The 24,007-nt window shown below is 38.7% G+C and overlaps 1 protein-coding gene across 1 annotated transcript in view; it reads left to right on the forward strand.

Moving 5' to 3' along the window:
• Positions 1-24,007, forward strand: part of LOC126183816 (intermembrane lipid transfer protein VPS13A-like) — a 681,615-nt gene that overhangs the window by 557,725 nt on the left and 99,883 nt on the right. Inside the window, exons 54-57 of the mRNA XM_049926066.1 lie at positions 11,249-11,414; positions 11,487-11,677; positions 11,918-12,113; positions 13,727-13,888. Coding sequence (XP_049782023.1) covers positions 11,249-11,414; positions 11,487-11,677; positions 11,918-12,113; positions 13,727-13,888 — 715 coding nt within the window. The remainder of the gene's footprint in view (positions 1-11,248; positions 11,415-11,486; positions 11,678-11,917; positions 12,114-13,726; positions 13,889-24,007) is intronic.

Here is a 24,007-nt window from a genome sequence, read left to right on the forward strand (position 1 = left end):
TTTGAATTAATAGTTTAATTGAATAATGAAGAATGTTATCTGGTTCAGAAAAATTAGGAAAACCAAAATATAAAACCAGATTCTGGAATCTAGCAAGTATATTGGCTCAGTTGGCAAAAGTAAATTTTGGTGTAACTGTACTGTAATTAAAAATTTTGTTCAGTTTCATTAGTTTGAGGAAAACTCAAACTGGTTACCAGAAAGAATGGTCACAAGGTTTCCTAATGAATGATGTCAATACTCTTGCAACTATTGATTAGCACACTCAGATTTCATTATTATCATTGTTGTAACAATTTGAAATACCTGTTTCCTTTAGTTAATAAAGTTTTTGCAATGGAACTAAATGTACCACAATCATTATCTGGTGATAAAGCCAAAAACAGGTTATGAAATTACAGGTCATACTATGTAAATAAGAATATGTACATGACATATGCCATACTTGGCATGAGTACAGTTAGCTGAAAGACAAATGGGTTGATTATTAAAAGGACTAGAAACAATAGCAAGTGGAATAGTTCCAACTTGTTATGTTTCAACTTGGCCAATTTGATCTTATGCTGCAATCCTCAAATGATAACCCAGCATTCAACCAATGCAAGAACTCCCCACAGAAGGACAAACATTTGAAGAACAGAGGACAACATGCTGGTATGTTTCCACTTGACCTTGACACATTGTACCCAAATGCAGAGAAGAAGATGAGTTTTTGATGACTACTATGCCACCAGACATCAATCACCACAACAGTTCTATTCATGCCAATCAACTGCAGACAATTATAGTCAACCTGTGGGATGAAGATAATCACTGTACGCTGGATGAGGTTTCTCCCCAAAATGCTGTCGCCAGTCCACATTTCCGTAGACAGGTATCAGCATTCACCTATCTACCTGAATCCAAAAATGATCCTCTCCACAACCAGAGAAACAAAAATGTTTTGGGACTTAGTATGTAGCAATGGAGTCCATCCAGATCCAGATAGAATAATAACAATCACAGATTTTCTGACTCCTTGACACCTTTGTGAAACAATAAGCTTTCTCAGAAAGTGCTTGTACTACCAATGATTCATAAAAGACTTCCTGTACCAAGACATGTCCCTTGCAAGAATTGCTGTAGGAAGATGCCAAATTTTCTTGTAACATGGTGCAAAAAAGATTTTTCCTTGTTCTTAAGGACTTGCTAATATCATCTCCAGTCCCAGCATTGTATAATGAGTGTGATGATTGAGAACTTCACATTGATGCTGACAGTTATGGGGTAGGTGCAGTTGGAGTGATGAAAAAGTGATAGAATATACTTTCAGAGTACTCTCCACATCTGAGAGGAACTAATCTACAAACAAAGAAGAGTGCTTTGTAGTTGTCTGGGCCATCAACAAGTTCTGACTGTATTTATTTGCTAAACCATTCACCATTGTAATGGACCACAAGTCTACACGAACAGAAAAAAATCACAACACTATGAAATAATCAGTGTAGAGTAATGAAATTTCAGGAATACGTTAGTCTAGGTAACTTATTTAAGTGATTAACATTGCAGAATCACAGGTTAATATAAGTGCAAGAAAAGTCATTGCAAGTGTGAAATGCTGGTACATTAATAACTGGTGAGTTCCATGCCTGTTGCATTTAGTTGGTCAGTATAGGGACAGATAATATTGGTTGTGGATGACACTGGAATTGCCGCCATATGACATTGTACATGTGCTTGATTAGAGACAGATCTGGGGATCAAGCAGGGCAAGGCAAGATGTCAGCACTCCATAGAGCATGTTAGATTACAACAGCAGTATGTGGGTGAATGCAGCCTGTTGGAAAACTCACCTGGAATGCTGTCAGGAATGGCAGCACAACACATTGAATCACCAGATTCATGTACAAAATTGCAGTCAGGGTGCATGAGATAACCACGAGAGTGCTCCTGCTGTCTTTAAAAATTGCATCCCAGACCATAACTCCAGACGTAAATCCAGTTTCTTGCTGGCCCTAATTTGGCCTCCTCCTAACCAACACAGAGCCATCACTGTCACTGAGGCAGAACTGGCTTTCATCAGAAAACACAACAGATCTTCAATGTGCCCTTTATTGAGCTGTCACTTGACACAACTGAAGTCACAAACAGCAGTGGTTTGGGGTCAATGGAACACTCACTACAGGGTGTCGGGCTTGGAGCTATCGTTGAAGTAACCAATTTGTACCAATTCATTGTGTTACTGTGGTGCCAACTGCTGCTCAGATTTTTGCTGTAGATGCAGTATGATGTATCACAGTCATACACCAAAAATGACAGTCTTCCCTCTTGGTAGCACCACGTGGCTGTCTATAGCCAAGTCTTCTTGTGACCATACCTTACCATAACCTTCACAGCTAGCAGTCGTCCACAGTGGTACATACCTGCCAGTTCTTTCTGCAGTATCATGGAAAGGACATCCAGCTTCTCGTAGCCCCATTACACAACATTGTTCAAACTCAGTGAGCTGTTGTCCTTGTCATTGTCATCTTAAAAACATTCTTGACTAATATCGACTCACTACATCTAATCTTAAAGGTAACTACTGTAATGCTCATCACTGTTACAGCGCATATTTAAATGAAACCTGATATGCATCCTTATAGTAGCACTACTAGCACCACTCGTAAGCTACTGATGTGAAATCTGAATAGACGTCATCTTTTAGATGTAGAAACATGGCTATCAACTTTTGTTTACCTCTGACAATTCCTTCTTGGTGTTGTGTTTTTCTTCCATCAGTATATTTGCTGGCTGACTATCCTGAAGGATCCATCAGGTCAGCTGGTGAGTTGGTCACCAAGGCTTCAGGATTATGACATCAGAGAGCTATACAAAAAGTCCCAAATTATAGTGGAGTGGTGCAACAGCACAGAGCGTAGCTGTGCATCAGACAGCTGCCGCAATGCTCCTTTGTGTCCAGGTGAAGTGGGGCAAGGGAGTAGGGCAGTAGCTAGCAGGCTCACTTAACTGTGTGAAACAAAACATGCAAACTGGCCAGTCTGAAACCTTTTTCGAATGATTTTAGAGAAACTACTTGGTAAAAATGATTCTGGTCATCTCATAGCTTTACTCATCAGCTTCATGGTGAATTGCTTATAATTTCATTACCTGTCATAGCTAATATGATACTAAAAATGAAATAAACTACTATAAGAAAGTTGAATAGTTTGTAATAAAAAACTGCGGTCACTATGAGTTTGTGTCGCTGCCTACCAAGTGTTATTAACATATTGAACATTTCTTTAAAGTTTTCATGTGATATAACTCTGTTCATGAGAAAATTGACTGTGTATAACACACTGCATTCTGCTCATGCTGATGATACAGCAAGAATGAAATATTCATAACACTCTTGTATCTCGTAAATCGTTTGATATACATTCCTGGAAATTGAAATAAGAACACCGTGAATTCATTGTTGCAGGAAGGGGAAACTTTATTGACACATTCCTGGGGTCAGATACATCACATGATCACACTGACAGAACCACAGGCACATAGACACAGGCAACAGAGAATGCACAATGTCGGCACTAGTACAGTGTATATCCACCTTTCGCAGCAATGCAGGCTGCTATTCTCCCATGGAGACGATCGTAGAGATGCTGGATGTAGTCCTGTGGAACGGCTTGCCATGCCATTTCCACCTGGCGCCTCAGTTGGACCAGCGTTCGTGCTGGACGTGCAGACCGCGTGAGACGACGCTTCATCCAGTCCCAAACATGCTCAATGGGGGACAGATCCGGAGATCTTGCTGGCCAGGGTAGTTGACGTACACCTTCTAGAGCACGTTGGGTGGCACGGGATACATGCGGACGTGCATTGTCCTGTTGGAACAGCAAGTTCCCTTGCCGGTCTAGGAATGGTAGAACGATGAGTTCGATGACGGTTTGGATGTACCGTGCACTATTCAGTGTCCCCTCGACGATCACCAGTGGTGTACGGCCAGTGTAGGAGATCGCTCCCCACACCATGATGCCGGGTGTTGGCCCTGTGTGCCTCGGTCGTATGCAGTCCTGATTGTGGCGCTCACCTGCATGGCGCCAAACACGCATACGACCATCATTGGCACCAAGGCAGAAGTGACTCTCATCGCTGAAGACGACACGTCTCCATTCGTCCCTCCATTCACGCCTGTCGCGACACCACTGGAGGCGGGCTGCACGATGTTGGGGCATGAGCGGAAGACGGCCTAACGGTGTGCGGGACCGTAGCCCAGCTTCATGGAGACGGTTGCGAATGGTCCTCGCCGATACCCCAGGAGCAACAGTGTCCCTAATTTGCTGGGAAGTGGCGGTGCGGTCCCCTACGGCACTGCGTAGGATCCTACGGTCTTGGCGTGCATCCGTGCGTCGCTGCGGTCCGGTCCCAGGTCGACGGGCACGTGCACCTTCCGCCGACCACTGGCGACAACATCGATGTACTGTGGAGACCTGACGCCCCACGTGTTGAGCAATTCGGCGGTACGTCCACCCGGCCTCCCGCATGCCCATTATACGCCCTCGCTCAAAGTCCATCAACTGCACATACGGTTCACGTCCACGCTGTCGCGGCATGCTACCAGCGTTAAAAGACTGCGATGGAGCTCCGTATGCCACTGCAAACTGGCTGACACTGACGGCGGTGGTGCACAAATGTTGCGCAGCTAGCGCCATTCGACGGCCAACACCGTGGTTCCTGGTGTGTCCGCTGTGCCGTGCGTGTGATCATTGCTTGTACAGCCCTCTCGCAGTGTCCGGAGCAAGTATGGTAGGTCTGACACACCGGTGTCAATGTGTTCTTTTTTCCATTTCCAGGAGTGTATTGAAACAAGGTTTTGTCAGATGATATCACACAAAGAGAAGAGTATGTTGCTTTATGGTTACTGTGCATAATATCCTTTCTATCACAATATACAAGTAACTATGAAGTTTTACAATGGTATAATGTAATTTTTTAAGGATCATTGACATCTGGTGAAATGAGAAATGTTACAGATTCCTAGAAACAAGAAGAAGTTTTCGAGACGAGACAGAGGAGATTAGTGTTTAACATCCTGTCAAGTTTTCAAGACATGTCTCCGACATTCACAATAAGATCCACAACCATTGTTAGAATTGTAGAATCAAATACCAAAGTGTTGTGTTATTGCCTCCAACCACTCTACATGAAAGTGCCTTCTGAAAATTACTTTCTACATATTGTAAATAATTTACATAAGATACAGAACTTTCCAAATGCAGTCATTAATGCTGGTGGAAATTATATTCAATCTAAAATGCCCAGAAAATTCCCAGTAAAACATTTTATCGTTATAAACATTTTCATTCAATTGTAGTACAAGCAGCTGCAGATCATCATCATCTTAAACAGTTTCCTGCCCCAGGCTGGGTCTGTCTGGAACATAAGCCTCACCATCTAGTTTTGTTTTCTCACCATCTGTCTGTGTTCACTCTGGTCCAGTGCTCACCTCTTTTTTCAGTAAACTCCTCCACACCTTTCAGCCATCTATCCCTTGGTCCTCCTATTGGTTGTTCCCTTCACATCTCCATTTCCTGTAACTTCTTGGGAATTCTCTTGTTTTTCATTCTCTTTAAGTGTTCATACCATCTCAGCCTTGATGTTTCTATCCTGCTCTGCAATGATTCCTTTTTTACTATTTCCCTTTCTCTTTCACTCCTCATCTTATCTCTATTTGTTACTCCCAACCTACTTCTGAGGAACTTCATTTCACATACCTGTTCCTGGTTACATCTCTTTTCTACATTATCGATGTTTAAGATGCATAGGTTATTATTGGGATGTAGTAACTTATATATGTTACTTCTTTGATTTTTGTAGGGTGCCTTTGATCCCAACCAGGCTCCCACAATTCACAAGAGTGCTTCTGCCTGTCTGCCACGTTCACTGCTCTCTTTCTCATTTCTTCCATTTTCCTGTATCACACTTCTTAGGTACTTGACACTTTCCACCTTCTGCAGTTGTTCATCTCCAGTCCTTATTCTGCTAGTTGATCCATCTTTCTTTCTAGCTGTAACAGTTTCTTCCCAAGCATGCTCATGGAAAATTTATTATAATCAATGTTGGGGGAAATGGGATAGAAAGTAATGATGATACGTTTCATTCTTCTTAATATACTGCTAGAGTCTCCACTACCAAAGACATCAGTTGTATTGGCTTTTGTATTCATTGTAGATGTGTCATATCCGTTGTTGAGGCATTTTATTAAATCTTACAGTCAATAGGTTTTAGATCCAGAAAAAGAATGTTTCCAAGATGCCTTTCCAGATCCTGATGATTAATTTAATGTGCTTTTGGAATAATGAGTTCTCAGTGGAGCATGCTCTGACAGTTCTATGAAATATACATCTATTCTGCAGAACACTGTCATTGACCTAGAAGAATCCCCAAGTGTTGATGCACAACATATACTAGAAATCAAGTGTTTTATCCAGGACACTTATCAGACAGGACAAAACTTTAATACTGCTTTAAATGTAGCATTTCTCATATAATAAAATAGGATTTTCATGTGTTTGTCAACTGCTACTTCAACTTTATCGTTACAGCGAAAGAAATGAGGGATTAAGGAAAAATACTTTGTACTTGTAGTCTGTGATTCTGCTGTCAACTCATTACATAAATGTCCAAAATGAATTAGTTTTGATGATTCTTTTCCCACTGGTCCCCACAAAAGACACAAAGAAAAAACAGTTGCTATCATGGTGTCTGCTGATTCCATTTTCTCAACAATAGAACAAAAGAAACATAACCACCAGCAGCAGTACTGATGCTGCTATCCACATCAAAGCTGAACACTGCCAGCATTGCCAGAAAACAGCCAGAGTTACTTGAATGCTCAGGTCATTGTTCTCAGAAACAATCATGCTTGATTCCCTGAGCACTGCTCTGTGTCACTCTGCTCCAAACCAACCACCATAATCAAATGCACTGAATAGCAGTGGTTTGTTTCACCAGCACTGCTCTGTTCAGTGCACTGTGCTGTTCTTGTTGTGCCATGTCACTCCACTAACATTGCAGCCTCAGGATACCAAATGCCTTTCAAATAATTCTGTCATGGAACACATCATCGTGGATTATATCTGTTATCCCTGCCATTAAATGACATTTCTTCTAAACAGGGGGAACTTCCAGCAGTATTCAAAATCATAAAATCCTTCAGGAATGAGGAACTGACCACAGAAGAACTCCAGTTCATAAACAGAACATTCTATAAGCAGAAGTACGGTATGATGGGGAAAAAATAGTTGTTCATCAGTCCAACTCATCTATGGCCAGCTATCCTGATATTTTTTGACAATGGTTGAACATCTGGTCACCTGGGATTCATGAAGAATCTAGGCAGAAATAGACACAAGTATCACTGACCAGGTCTCTATCAATCTGTTAGACACTGTATAAACCCTTGTATGGAATGCCAGTGATGGAACCATGAGCCACAGTTACTTCCAGGGTATCTGGTACCAATTCCACCTGCAGCAGCACCATTCTACCAAACTGGAATCATCCTCTCGGGGTTGAACCTGATGTCAACAAATGGGAACTGATGGATAATAGTCTGCACTGACTACCGCACCTGCTATGCTGTCACCAAACCTGTGTCGAGTCTTGAGGCTCTGGAAATTGTGAGATTTCTTGTAGAAGATATCGTTTTGAAGCACTGAGCCACACATGTGATCATTTACGATTTTACAAAAGTTTTTCAGTCAAGATTAGTATCACAGGTTATTTTACACTGCAGCATCACCCAGAGATGACAACTCTCAACGATCCACAGATGAATGGTCTCACAGAACACTTTAATAATATATTGGCAGATATGCTCTTGAACAGAGCGACTGGAATACAGTACTGCATCTCATAAGATTCACGTACAACACTACAAAATGCTGAATGGCATTGGTTATACTGTTCCTGTTTCAGCTGGACAATACTCAGGATGACTATGTGAACCATTTCATCACCAGGACTGAAGAAGCAAGACAATTCGCTCATATCCAAGCACTGGACACCCAGGATGAAGACAAAGACCACTGTAATATCAAATACCAGCCAGTGCAATACAGCCTAAGAGACTTGTTATGGATTTTTACACTGATGTGGTAAATGGGACTATTGGAAATGTTACTAAAGTACTATTTGCAGCCATATTGTATCCTTCGTCACCTGTGAGGTGTTACATTTGATGTTGAGGATTATGACACTTCATCACAGAGATGAAAGTGCAGAGATGTTGTCCGTGTACTCCATATGAAGCCCTACTACCACAGAGTCACAGATTGACAATGAGGCCTTCTCATTAAAGGAAACTGAAGACCCACTCAATGATTGAAAAGCTTCAATAGAAGGGGCTTCCTTCAAAGCCCCTCGCAGTGAATAGGATGTGACAAAGTGATCGGAACATGAGGATCCACCAGCGTTGTCATACAGAGGACAACTGACAAGATCTGGAGCTAGGGATCTGTAGTCAGCTCCAATGAGAAGTTCTTAAGCAGGTAGCTGCTGTTTGTCTAGGAGAGGGAGCAGTGTCAAGATATGTGCTGATGCAGTGTGGCATAGTGGTTAGTGTCACTGACTAACATGTTGCATGGTGACAGTTCAAATCCAACCACCCACATTTAGTTGCCATTAAGGATTTATCAGTTCTGGAATGTTATTGAAATTTCTTATGTTTGTAACGTTTGTATATTCTGGAACATTTGATTTTTGTACAAACAGCTACACTCCTCATTTAGGTGTTCAGTTCTGTTCTGGTTGTACGTTGGTACTCTAATGCACTTTCAGTTATGTTTGTCACTTCACTGACTATCGAGCATTTGGATTTAGACTTGATTCTGGTTTTGATGTGATAAGCTGTACATTATTTTCTTGTGCATTAGCAAGCACTGACTAAAGGATACTCATTCTACATACATGTATTACCCAAAATATAGTTTTTCTGTATTGCAGACAAAACTTCCAATTGATGGTACTTCTATATTTTTGAGAAATTATAGTAGACATGAGCACCTTAATGTATGTGAAACTGTTGTACTGACAAAGATATTTAGTTTTCAGAGTCATTAATCCCAGAATTAAATATATGTTTGATACTTGTGCATAGATTCCCCAATGGAAATGGAAACTTAGAAGCTTGGCACTATTCCTAAAAAAAGTTAGACAAAATATCTCTAAAAATATAATAAAATGTAGTGAATTTAATGTTCCTCCTCTAGTAGAAACTGACAAATGTGGCAGTTGGAAATTTTAATGCTCAGTACCAAAAACCCCATAAAAATTATGCAATCTGCAAGGTTAACTAGCTGCCTTGACCAGGTAACAACTGATCTTAACAGCAGTGTAGAAATAAGAGATCTGTATTTTCCAGATATAGTGCACTCACATGCTAGTTAATGACATCACCTACTGCCAAGAGAAAAGGTAGTTTTTCCCAGACAATGCTTTTAGATTCTGAAATCCAAAGGAATCTGCAGTACTCAGTACTAACCTGTGTGTTATTATAAAGGCACTGAGACAAGTTACATGTGATGGTGGTAAGAAGTTTCTTACTTGCACAGACTACCTTACTGCTGTGCAGAGAATTCAACAAATGAATCCAGTGTATAAAATGTTTTGACCATCCAGAATAATCTTCTGTTGTTATGATGGAAATGGAAAGAAGTATTATTCTGCTAGGTACTGAGGCATATGAGAATCTATGGGAATGAGGAAGCTGACAAAACTGTCTAAGACACTAGTGAGGAACATGTAAGTAGTGTACCATTTTACTGCAACTAGTTGAAAAGTGATGGCAAGTGTTCTTTCCATCTTTAGGTTCCTCTCCCAGCTTAATTTCCCATAATATTAACACCTTAAGATTGTCAGGTACAGCCTCCTCCACCAGTGCCAAACACATAACTCCATGACACCTTCCAGATATATCCAGATATATCTCACTCCTCTATGCCTGATTTTTTTTATACATTTTGATTAACATCCACTTTGTCTCAAAGATTGTCCAATCATCAAAATTTACCTTCTGTCTTATCTCTGTAAAAGTTTATGAGGCAGTGATACCCATAAAAATTACCTCTGTCCTCTACTAAACCAGTAAATAGTGTTCTGGAAAGCTGCCCTCTAGCAACTGTAGCTATTATGACTGGTAATAATCTGTTAAGTTTCCATTGACATCCAGGAAACCCTGATGCATATACCAGTCACAGGATATAATGAAGGAGCCTCTTGTTACTAGGACTTTATCCTTATTGCTTTCTTGTGTGACAGTTGTCACCTAAAGTTAATCAAGCAAACAACATTGTTGAACCCCAGTGACCATAAATCACTAATAAATTGTTTACAATTGCTTTAAATTTCAACCTTTTCCTAAGATCATCACAGGAAAAATGTCTCTTATTAACTGCAGAAAGTCTCAGTTTAGAGGTCATGCACAAAAATTGTATTTTCATAAATTTGTAGGTGTCTCACTTGAGGCTGCCACTTAACTACCACAACCTGAGAGCAGTATACCAATTATACTAATTATTGAACAGTGTCCTCAAAAATTCCTTACATCTTGCCCATGTAAAAGAAACAGATGTGCAGAATTATGTGAGACCTATGGCCAGTAACTGCCTTGTAACAGCCATCTTAGTATCATTACATGTAGTTTTAATTGTTGCTGGTTCACAATAAACTGAATGTTGGTTAACATATCAAAAGAAACTTGACTATGCAGTTCAGCATTCCCAACTAATGGACTCTTTTAACATGTCTTGAAAGCCAGTTAGTACATCATAAACACAAACCATGACCTCAACACTTGTTGACACCTTATCTTTTCCCTGTAAAGCTATTGTTTGTTTGTGTGTACATATAATCAAGAAGTTTATATTATGCATGATGTTCCAGTTTGTAACTTTCTATTAATCATGTATTACTGAACATATCTTCTTTTTGTTACTGTACCTGTGTTTATTTTAATATTTTACCTCTATGACCATTTTCCTTCAAGGTACTCCCCCAATTCTTTCTCTCTTATATCCTAAATTTTCTGTACTTTTCATTTCTTAGTTGTAGTTTCTTCACTTGATGTAATGTTTTAATTTACTTAATTATATGCTTTGGAAAACAGGATACAGTCTTATAATTTTTGTGATGTAATACAAATATCAGATTCCTAAAACATTTCATAAATATGGTGCACAGTTCAGTGCTAGTTAAATTTGGAAATGTTCTCTGTTTTTTACAGGTACATAAAAATACTAATACAAGAATTTGCTCTCCAAATAGACACAGGATTTCTGTTATCAGTGTATGATATTTTTGCAAAATGGGAGAATGAAGTGAAGCCATCTGTAAGAATGAGAGCAGATATTTCTACAGTACACATGCCTCTTGCAAATGTTGTGCCAAAGGTAACTTTAATTCACTTTCACCCTTTACAGTTGCTCTGAATATAATAACATTAAAAAGATTTTTTTTCGCAGGTACCGATAAATGATCGAAAAATAGTTATTGAGTATATCCACTTATCACCTCTTAAAATTCTGTTTAGTTTCTCATGTCATGGCCCATTAATCTCCAGAAGAAAGAAACATTTCTTTAGTTCTGATATGATTGACATCTTCATAACATCATTTGGCACTAACCTGACTGAAGTGAAAGGAGTAAAACTGAAGTAAGTAGGAAAGAAGTATTTTCTGGTTACACTTATTGCTACTATTGATCAAGCAAAAAAGTCGAATGTTAAATGAAGTATTTGTGGGAGTTAATACAGAAATTTACTAAAGAAATTTGGAGAATATTCTATACTTTGTTATTTTCTTATTTACTTATAGCTTTATAATGTTGTTGTTTCTTTAATGCATATTTTTCACTGACAATGTACATACATACAATGATTTGTTCTTTGTTTCAGTATGGCTTATTATGAACAAAAAGGAATATGCACAACATTCTGCCAACAAGTTTCTGATATTCAGTCTCATTACTTCAGTCAGATAATTCAGCAGTTTTATGTTCTTGTTTTGGGTATTGATATTCTTGGAAACCCATATGGATTAATTACAGACTTTTCGGATGGTACTGATGAGTTCTTTTATGAACCTTTTTTGGTAAGAGCTCCATATCATGATTTTTGATATATTCTTATGTAATGATTACCAGTATCTTTAACATATAAGGCACATGAATTTATTGGAAACCCTTTTATTTCTCTGTGCTGAATGATTCCTCCTTGGATTTAATGTATGGCTGTGTAACTATAAGGTGGTTGTGACTAATGCAGTTCAGTTTTTTACTTACATTTATATGAACTTTTGTAGTTGTTAGTTCTATTTATAATAATCAAGGGGTCCATAAGACCCATTCTTGAAATAAAATTATTTAAAAGTGAGGTATTTATTCCTTATATGCGGTGAACAATGCCTAGTGGAAAAAATGTTAAATGTTTGTTATGGTTGTATTTGTATACCTCTAAAAGTTTAATGCATTTCTTTCATCTTATATTACCTTTTTTGCCTTAAATATTGAAAAACTGGTACTTCTCCCCAGGCTACTATCATACTGTCTGATGATGGTTATCAAGGGTAGCACAAAACTGTGATACACTGATGAACAACATAACACCATTCATCAGTAGTCCATGCTTCCTAGTCATGGCACTCCTTCAAATGTTACTGTTTTTATTGAGATGTTAGCAGCAGACTACAGATTGGATGGTAATTCCCCTGTCTGTCTGTTGCTTGTCCCCAATTAATAGTGTGCAATAACACAGAATGTTGCAGGGAGTCCATTAGTTGGTCTCAGATGGCAGGCACAGCTTTGACAGGATTTCAATGTGCTTGTTGCACAATTTGACTATCCTGTATTGTGGTGCTCAGACACGGTCGACCAAAACTTTGACAACATGTATGCCTATCCTTATGCTCCTATAAAGTCCAACACTGGGGGTCACTACTACAGCTGACTGCTCTACAAATATGGATATAGGATGATTCCATCAGCCAGCCAAATGGAGACTCACAACGAAGCCCTATTCAAACTCTTTTCAGTTGCTGATAACACTGTCTCATACTTATACGCATGTTCTCCATGTCCTTCACTGTGATCACTCAATATCTGACACTGGTCACATCTCTTATACATTTTACTGTGCCTGATAACAGCACTAAACATGAACAATGTTAATACACTTTGATGGCCCTTCTGCTTGTGACAGAGAATTGCAACTCTATTAATCATTTACATACCCACCCCTATGGTGTGCATGTATACAAAGTTATATTGACATCTGACATGTCTTTTAAGTTCTTCAGTTTTTGTGTCAAGCAGTGTGCGCGCACGCGCGGGTGTGTGTGTGTGTGTGTGTGTGTGTGTGTGTGTGTGTGTGTGTCATATTTAGGTTTCTTGTTACTGTAATTATCAAAATTTTACTTTATTAGAGGAGTCAGATATGTATCATTTACTTGCCTAGTAGCACTCATCCACACAGAATCTAAAACTTAAAATGTAGTGAGCTATAAAATTTACTGAATGCCCTGACAGATTAACAAAATAAAGGTTTATTTAAGAAATCAAGCATGTATGAAAGTTTACATAAAGCATCACACTGTATTCGTTCCTTCTTTCAATTTTCCACAGATGTGGCTTTTACTAGCTTTATTTGTGCTATTGATTTTCTATTCATAATAATCCACTGCAGAATTGTTTTTTACATGTTTTGCAGGGTGTTATGGAAGGTCCAGAAGAGTTTGCTGAAGGCTTGAGCTATGGAGCTCAGAGCCTGTTTGGGCACATTATTGGTGGTGCCATGGGCTCAGCTTCTCTTATATCTTCATCTTTAGGTGAAAACCGTTCCAGCCTTAATTTTGGTGAAGACTACAGAAAGGTATTAGGCCTGGATTTCTTATTGCCAAAAAATAACGTGCAAATTAGAGTTCAAGAGACAGTGAAATTTCTGTATTGAATAACAAACATTTTACTGATTCCAGATATAATTTTATTCACTGATATTTTATTTGTGGTATTTGTGATGTTTGCAAGTATAGGCTTCAGTCTTTAATTGTAGGTTTACATTTTGATAAATTTTTAGGAAACTCAAGTTTCCCGTTTTATGTTTGTTTATAGTATATGTTGCTAAATTATAATGTTGTGCTATAGCATAAGCCGTTGGAATTTTTTTGAATCTGGTTCAGTGAAACACTTTTATCTATATCATCTGTCAAATTTGAAAATTGGTGGAATACAGTTAACAATTGTTATATTGAGCCTTAGTTAAATATAAAATATTTTGCATACCATCTAAAATAGTAAAAGTAAATTAACTGTTAACAGTATTCTTACCATTGGGACACTAACACTGTGTGACACCTATACTAAAAAATTATATAAGTGTGTTATGTATCTATACCAAGTTTTTTGCGCTGTCCCATGTAATTTCTGTAGTCATTTTTAACCAAATTTTTGCAGTGTTATCCATGAACTTTTTCTGCGCTGTGATCAGAGAAGGGCTTGGGGAATGGAGACAAAGGACTTCCCCCCCCCCCCCCCCTCCCTGCCACACCCCCAAAGAATTTTTTATAGAGTAATGTTGATTGATGGGACCAAGTTCCACCTTGCTCAAATAGTGTTGTCAACTAAAAAGTGGTGATCATGCTTTGTGCTTCATGCAGAGTACCTCTTAAGATTAATACTCAGATTATATACCAAAAGATGTTTAAATGTTTTGTTTACTTGTAATAGAAGCTTCTTAATAAATAAATCAACAGTAGCATGTAATTAGTAAAGTGTATTAGTTTCCACAAATACAAAAAAAAAATTAAAAAGAGAAGATCTAGTTCTTAAGATTCAATGTCTTTTGACTTCTTTCAGTTGAGGGTTAGGGAGCTGAAAGGCAATGAAGAAATGTGTAAAGAATGGTGCACTCAGTGAGATCTTACAGTGTTAATGACCAATGTATCATTGTAAATAGGATGAATACTGTGAGAGCATCATTTCCAATGTGATCAGATTTATATGTTGTGGCACTCAATGTAGCCACCATTCGTAAAAATTAAAGAATACCATTATTAAACTGTGATATAAGCATTTATTGTCCAGATTGCAGTAAATATTTGAATTAGTGGTTTTATAAAAACACAGAAGGTAATTTAGTTGAAAGTTATCACATTTTAAAGAGGTGATTTGGGGATGGGTTGGTGATACCAAACAGGACAGATTTTGATAGTTTTTTCTTAGTCTTACTCACACCTATATTGCAGGTAGGTATTTAATTCCTCTGTTTACAGTATGCTGCTCTATTTACAGATTTTTCTAACGTCTCCTAATAAATATACTCAGTTTAGAGAACAATACAATTTCTTTTGACTTCCAGCATAACCTTTTGTGAAGCTTATGTAATTTAGGAGTAAAGGTAAGAACTCACTGAATAGTAGAGGTTTTGAACCATTGACAAACACACAGAGAAGACTGAATCACTAGCTTTCAGATGAGTCCTTGTTTGAGCTAGAGTATGTGCGCACATGCGAGCGCATGTGTGTGCGCGCGCTGCGTGCGCACACACACACACACACACACACACACACACACACACACACACACACCTAAATCGTGCTTGCTGAATACACACACTGAAAAATATCCCTATCCACAGCCCAGAAAATTATCCATATCCATAGCTGAAACTCATTTTACACCTGTAATTGTTGCGAACCTTATGGGACAAGATCAAAAAAATAATGAAATTGATACCAAAATATAATGTACCCTGTTATGTTGTAAAGAGGCATTATGTCTCCTTCATAGTGTTCGATTATTCACCTTGTGGCTTAATATATGCAGCTGGTCATACAAAGATTTTTGCTTGTATATAAAGGAAGGGATTTTTCAATTTTTATGTTTTGCACTATTGCAATAGAGATCTGTTATTTATTTACTCTTTGTATAAGTAAACTGATCAACAAATAGATTTACATGTATTCGCTATTACAGTTCATTGTCCATTGCATTCAGTCAATATAACACTAAAGGAAACAATATCGTTATCATACATCAATCTCCTTGTAGTGACAGTTAACACAAAATCCACAGTTACACACAGTTAATTCCAGTATAAACTATTATGAAGGTATGGCTCTAAATGTAGTATTACCTTTTCTTGTGTCATTTATTGTGCACCAGGTAGCTGTAGGCAGTTGACTTCCTGGAGGAGATTAATTAGGGTCATCTGTGAGACAGGACTTGATGTTTCATCATTTTTTCTTTATTCTTTTCATATTTCACCATGCCATGAAAGGCTGCTTAAGCCAGTTATCACTTTGAAATTGTGTCCAGGAATTTAAGAGAGTCTTTTCTAAATAAACATTTATTTAGTAAGTTAGTATTTGGGCAGTTCTCTTTCATTTCTGTGTCACTGCTTGTTTTTTCTGAGTTGTTACAGAACTATGTGGGCCATTACATGACGTCAAGATGGTAATCACACTAGTCAAGTAGGTTTCAGACTGTAAGATTTACAGCAAATAATTCATACCTGGTTATCCATTTACTTGCTATTGCATATAAAACAGAAGCAGATAACATAACTGAACCCCTTAACGCTGAGTTTCACAAATTCACATCATACCAATGCTCTCATAATAACTGGAAAGTTAAATGATTTTGAATGCCAGTGCTTATTGATGCTGATTCTTCATAAGGCTACCAACACTTCTGACAATTGCTGCAGTTTCTTAAGTGTTTCAGTTACCCCTAAACCACAACAATTTAAATTTTGATCTTTCATCTTGAAATTTATTCAGGCATTTAGGGGTTAAACATATGCCTCATGTTATTCAAACGTGCAGCGTTTTTTTATGACAGGTTAGATTCTAAGAATGCCAGCATGCAGTGAATACAGAGCTTTATTAGCATGAACCATACATTTGTTCTAAAATCCTTAAGGTTCTTTTTTTTTGGGGGGGGGGGGGGGGGTAGTGGTATATAATTTTATTCCCTTATATTTAACACTTTTGCTGTGTTGTTTAATCAAGTGGGGAACCAACCTTTTTTGTCTGTGTCATGGTGATACCAGTCTGAAATCACATTAAGTTTACTGCTTCTTTTGTGTTATATGTAGAAATTTTAGTGTATATTGACTTTAGAGGGGTAATCTCCTCAGTTTCTAAAAAGGTTGCTTTACACATTTCTTTTAGCTATTTCAACAGTGTTGCTTTCATTTTAGTTTAAACAACCTCACTGATTCTAGCACACTGATATCACAGTACTGATATCTACTGCATTTCTTGTTGAACTAACAATTTTATTTATCGTGTCAGAAGCAAACTAAAATATATATATATATATATATATATATATATATATATATATATATATATATATATATATATTAGATACATTACTACATACATACATACATTATGGTTTATAAATTAAACTAGTCAAGAATGAAATAAATGATTAGACACAGATTGTGTTGTCAAACATAAGGTGATTTTAATCTATACAGTGGATGCCCAAAAATTTGCAATGTCCAGTGCACTTTGTGTAGCGTTTACGAAGTCCTCCATGGTGCACACAGTTGGAGGTAATGTTCATTGTAGTAGATGTGTTGATGTCTGCACGGCAGCTCCGCAGTCACACTGGAGAGAGTCCACCTGGAAGCCCCACCTCTCCAGATTACTCTTGGATCTTGTGACAGAAGAACGCAGGCGGTTGAGTGATTTCCATGTGGACCATTTCTCTGTGTGGCCTGGGGGAAGAACTTCTTGCGGGATCAGCCACTCCTCCAGATGCTGGCATCTGACCTGCCATCTCTTCTCCCAGTGTTGATGTGGAGTGTCAGCGAGTGGTTCTGTACTGTGAAGGAAGCTCTTTCTAGACACAAGTCTTTGCCGTGCTGGTTGGTGGCCATGTAGTGGGTGGGCTTCGGATGTTAATGCCTTCTTCATTTCACTCCGTGCTGCTGTATCTCTTTGGATGTCCAGGGGGGGGGGGGGGGGGCTATGCCGGATAAGCAGTACAGTTTTTCCACAGGTGTGGCTCTTAGACAACCCATAGTGATACGACTTGTCTCATTCACAGCAACATCAACTTTCTTTGTATGTGTAGATCTGCACCATACTGGGCAAGCGTACTCAGCTGCAGAGTAGCAGAGGGCTAATGTGGATGTGCGCACTGTGTCTGGCTGTGCTCCCCATGTTGTTCCAGTCAGCTTCCTAACCACATTGTTCCTGGCAGCCACTTTTTGCTTTGTTTTTAAGCAGTGTTCCTTATATGTAAGAGCATGGTCCAGAGTGACTCCGAAGTATTTTGGAGTCTTGCAGTGTTCTAAAGAGGTTCCTTCCCAATCTATCTGCAAAGTTCTACTAGCCTTTCTGTTTCGGAGGTGGAAAGCAGAGGTCTGGGTCTTAGAAGGATTTGGTTTCAATTGATTGTCCCTGTAATAGGCAGTTAATTCTTTCAGAGCATCAGTTAGCTTCCCCTCCACCCTCTCAAAGCTGTGATTTTGTGCTGTGATTGCTCGGTCATCTGCATATATGAAGCTTTGTGTTCCTTCTGGTAACGGCTGGTCATTAGCGTATATATTGAAGAGGGTGGGTGCCAGTACACTGCCCTGTGGCAACCCATTTTTCTGCTGCCTCCATCTGCTTCTTTGTCCTTGATATTCCACAAAATATCTTCAGTTCTGCAGAAGATTTCTAATTAGACAGGTTAGTTTGTAGTCCTTGGTGAGGTTGTATAGCTTCAGCAACAAGAGTCTGTGGTTGACAGTGTCATAGGCGGCTGAAAGATCTATAAACACCGCTCCTGTTATCTGTGCCTTTGGAAGCCGTCCTCTATATGCTGTGTCAAATTCAACACCTGTGCTGTGCAGCTCTTCCCTTGTCTGAATCCTGCCTGTTGAGGGATCAGTAATGGTTCTATCATATCTGTAATTCTTTGGAGGATCAACCTTTCCAATACCTTATACAGGTGGCATAGGAGGGAGATTGGCCTATAGCTTTTGGGCTCATCCCGGTCTTTCCCTGGTTTATGTATAGCTATAATTTTTGCTTTCCACCAAGATTTTGGTATCTTGCCACTCTTGACACAATTATTCATTAGCTCGAGTAGCCAGCACTTTGCGCCTGGACCAAAGTTCTTGATCTGTTCACTTCTTATGTCATCTACCCCTGCTGCTTTTCCGACTTTGCACTTATTTAGAGCTGAGTCGAGTTCATTCAAACTGAATGGTCGAGACTGAATGTTTCCCTCTTGTCCGGGCTCCCTTTCCAGGGTTCGTCTCCCGATTTTACTGGTACGGTCAGGTTTACCATTTTTCAAAAGCTGGTGTGCGATCTGGTCTGCCTTCACATTTGTATGCATATTGGGTTGGGAGGGATCATTGTTAAGGTGTCGTAACAATCTCCAGGCCTTTTGACTACTTCTACTCATCTCACATTCTGTCATCAATTTAATCCACTGTTCTCTGTTTGCCTCAGAGATTGAGGAGAGAGTATTTTGTGCAGGCAGATAAGTTTCCTCGCTATAAGGGTTTTCTTCATATAGTCGATAGTATCTGTCCAGCAGAGCAGCTGTTTCAGGTGTCACACCCTGCAGATACATTGTCCTACACCTTCTTGGAACTGATGCCCGGGAGCAATGTTTGACAGTTTGAACAAAGCTGTCGTACTCTTCAGGAATAGGTCACACAGACTTAATCTCCTTGTCCAGCATCTTAGCAAATTTTTTCCAATCAGCTTTCTTGAAATTGTTTCTCTGTTTGAAATTCACCTCCTGTGGCTTTATTGCTGGAAGAACTTGACACAGTAGTGGCCTGTGTTGCGTCTTTGGTATGGGCGAGCACACTGATTTGGAGCAAAGCTGTGTGATGTCTTCACTCACAAAGAGGAGGTCAGGGTTAAATCCACATTGCCACCTACCACTGTTGAAGGAATGGGGTAGCTTGCTGTCATGTATAAGAGACAACTGGCAGGATTCAGCCCCGGAGAGAACTGCCTCCCCATTTTCGTCATCTTCAGAGTATCCACACAAATGACTATGGCTGTTAAAGTCACCGATTACTACAGACGTCTTGCTGTTACGGAAGTTCCTGGGTGGAGTGAAGGAAAATGCAGCCAAAGGGGGCTTATACACAGAGGTAACCACGCAGTTACTCAGCTCCACTGAGATGACTTCGATGTTATTTTCTATGGTGCAGTGAGCACTGATTATCTGAAGCCCTGGTCTTACAAATATAGCACTTCCATACTGAGAGTGCGGTGTTTCTGCAGCTAGTTTCATGCCCGGTATTTATGGTAGTCTCTGTCGCTCATCTCTATGCGTCTCTTGTATACACAGGACGTCACATTTTTTGTCACGGCATAGGTTGGATAACAGGTGTTCTTTGGCTGATGATATGCCTTCAATATTTATAGATATGATAGTTAAAGTTGGCTCTGATAAGGACCGTTTATTTACTCGCATGTTTGTTTGCTTCTGGTATGAGAGAATCAGCCATCTAGGTATACCTAGATGCCCAGGGGACGCCCGGATGTGTAAGGCTTAGTTGTCAGGACACACCCTTCGTGGAGGCTTCTCTCATGTCCCCCAAACTAACAATAAAACATGATTTACTCAGTTTAGTTCCGGTTATGTCAGTCATGTTTCCATATGAGTGGGTCAGTGATGGAAGCTTCTAGAAATTTTGTTCCTTTGACAAATTTAGTATGTTTACCACTCTGTGATATAGTGGGAACCAGTGAAGTTTCTGTGTAGTGTAAAAACTTAGGCTTGTCTTCTTTACATTAAGGAGCAGTCTGTTTACGTTAAGATATAAGTTTGTTTCGGCTGTGCTTCTATTCAGTGCAGTCTAAAGTGGTTCTTTTGTGTCAGATATGCAAATCATGGTGTCATCAGCTGAGAGAGAAACTCTGTTGATGGGTAAGGTTAAGGTAAAATCATTTATATAAAGCTAGAACTACAAGAGGCCTGAGATTGAGCCTTGTGGAACCCCATGTCTTATGGTTTTATGGATGAAATGTACAGTACCAGAAATTTATTAAGGCTTAATCTCATTTGTTTGAGTATATTGTTCATTTTCTTTGAGATAAACACTCCGTCATGGCCAATTCCTCTTATTTTATATGAATTAATGTTCTGCAGCAAGGCATTAATGTTGGCTGCATGTCAGCAAGTCTTAGAGTGAAATCAAGGAATACTTATACTGCATCAGCTGTAGCTTTCTTTTCTTGAAACCTAAACTAAACACAGGGTAAAATTTTTCTTTTCTTTGGGAATGAGCTAAGTCTGGTGACTGTAGTATATTCAAATATTTGAATGAATACTGAGAATACTGAAATTGGTATGTAGTTGCTAGTATCCTCCTTAATTTCCTCTTTGTGTACTGATAAAACTTCTACAGTTACGAGTTTATTTGGAAATGTGACATTCAGGTATAAGAAGTTTATTGTATGGGATAGGGGCCTATAGTAATTTTGCTGCCCCAAGGAAAAGGAAGCATTGGATTGTGTTTCGTATTGCAAATGACTTCTTCATTATTTTGGTTTGAATTATTTTTTCTGTCCCTGGTTGTGATGTTTGTTGTAAGAACAGTGTATCACTGTGCATATATGAGTCAATTTCTGGAAGATGGTTATTCTTGAGGTGATCTATGAGACTTCCAACAGTTTTAGTGAAGTATGAGTTGAATTCATCTGCTTTACTTTTTATTGGAAACTAATCTCCAATTTAAGTTTAGGTTAATTTTATTTGACAGCTGTGTGTTACTACAGCTGGTTGTGTTTATGGATTTTTACATCCATTTACTTTTGTCTCATGATGATATCAGTAGGTTATTGTTTTTCAGCTTTTTGGATACACTAACTAAATTTCTAAAGACCTTGTTATAAGTAGTGAAGTATTTCTTAAAATCTTTTGGGTGAGAAAAAAATCTCTCTTTCTTTTATCTGATGTGATGATATCTGTGGTGATCTGCTTGAGGGTTTTCTGTTGGTACATACACTTTTTTGGTTTTAAAGGGAAGTGGTAGTTGAGGCAATAGCAGAAAGTAGTACACAGTCTGCCAATTTTCTCTTCACATATGGGTAAGAATACTAAGCACATTGCCTTCGGAATAGTTTATGCTTTGTGTTACAATCTTATTTTAGTTGAGGCTTGCTCGTTGGCAAACTTACTTATGTAATTTTGTAGGAAAGTTCTGGTAGAATGGAAATACTTTAGGTGTATAGGAGACCAATCACTGAAAGGTAAAAGCCTTTTGTCATCAACAGGTATATACAAAAAAGAAAGAAAACTTGCTATATTTTGGAGTAATCGTTTTTCAGGCTGGAAGAAAACACAAACACACACACACACACACACACACACACACACACACACACACATGCATTCACTGCAGACACAGGCCTGTGCCCATACATGAAGTATGGTATGTCCAGCCGGCACCAAATAGGGAAATAGTCATGTGTGTGGGGTGTGTGTGTGTGTGTGTGTGTGTGTGTGTGTGTGTGTGAGAGAGAGAGAGAGAGAGAGAGAGAGAGAGAGAGGGAGAGAGGGAGAGAGAGAGAGAGAGAGAGTTTGTGTCTGTGTGGTTTCTATGTGTATTTGTATTCCAGCTTGAAAAGCGATTACTATCAAACCTTGTGAGTTCTTTTTTTCCCCCAGCAACAAATAAACACTTCTGGCTCTTCATGAGTGGTCTCCTTTAGATCTAAAGTATTTATCTGTGTAATCAATGCATTGTGACTAGAGAATTCTGAGATAACAGATTGTGCTCTGCATTCTATGTTACTCAGTACTTCAGTTGTTAGCCTGGTTGGAGATTTAATGTTTAAATCACAATCATAGCAATTCACAACATTTGTATAGATTAAATGGTCCCTGTCTCCTGATAGGAAATTTATCATGAAGTCACCACAGATTAAGATCTTACAAGATTTTGTATTTGTTAGTTTCTATATTACTAAGGTCAAATTCTTGTAGAAGACCCTCAAGTTGCCTGATGTTGATATAAAATTAATATTAAAAAAACACTGGTATCTGAGGGTTCTACATGAGACAATTTTGTGTCTTTGTCACTGTTATGACAGTCACATATATTCAGTGTTAGAACATTAATACTGTTTTTTTATAAATATGCAGCTGTTTCCACCCTTAAATTTTTTTCATGAAAATTGATGTATCAGACTGAACAATGGTAACACATTCTATTTCAGGAGACCTCATGCAGTGGTCAATAATACACAATATTTGTACATCTAACAGTTCACTATTGCTATTAATTATGACATATATTTTACTCTCTAGTTTATTCAGTTTGAGTTCGCCTCAGTGAGAGCTCGACTGAAAAATCTCAAATACTTGACCACAGATGCCACACACAGTTTCTCAATGTGTAGTCCTGTCCTGTTTTACATGAAAAACTAGGAGTGTGTATGTTTATGTAGGCATAATTTTACCTTTTTATTAAGTGACATGGCTTTAATTATTGATGGATAATTACTTTGAGATATGTTAAAACTTAGATTAGTCACAGTTTTTTTTAACAAAGGAAGACCTGTGTAGCTTGTGTACTGGTGATAGTGAAGAAGTATCAATGAGCTAAGGAATGTTCCCTATAGTTCTTACATGTTTAAGCATCATCTTCTCAGCTTGCTGTGATATTTTTATAAAGCTGTACAAATTGTAAACAACTTATTTCCTCCTGGTACATCCACAAAAATTATTTTCTGTACTAAACATCTATTTGTAAGTTATTACCTTAGGATTAAAAGAGATCACTCACTGAAAAGCATTCAGTTGTCAATAGGCACACACAAAGGTAAAACTTGATAGTTTTTGGAGTTATCCTTTGATGAGCTAAAGTACACACAGAGACACACACACACACACACACACACACACACACACACACACACACACATGCCTATGCTCTACATGGTGCCAACTAGACTGACTGTGGTAATGCTATTCTGCAGCAGATGGGCTGGATATGGTGAGGGTAATGCTG

The sequence above is a fragment of the Schistocerca cancellata genome, chromosome 4 (genome assembly GCF_023864275.1).
Source record: "Schistocerca cancellata isolate TAMUIC-IGC-003103 chromosome 4, iqSchCanc2.1, whole genome shotgun sequence".
NCBI classification, from domain to species: Eukaryota; Metazoa; Arthropoda; class Insecta; order Orthoptera; family Acrididae; genus Schistocerca; species Schistocerca cancellata.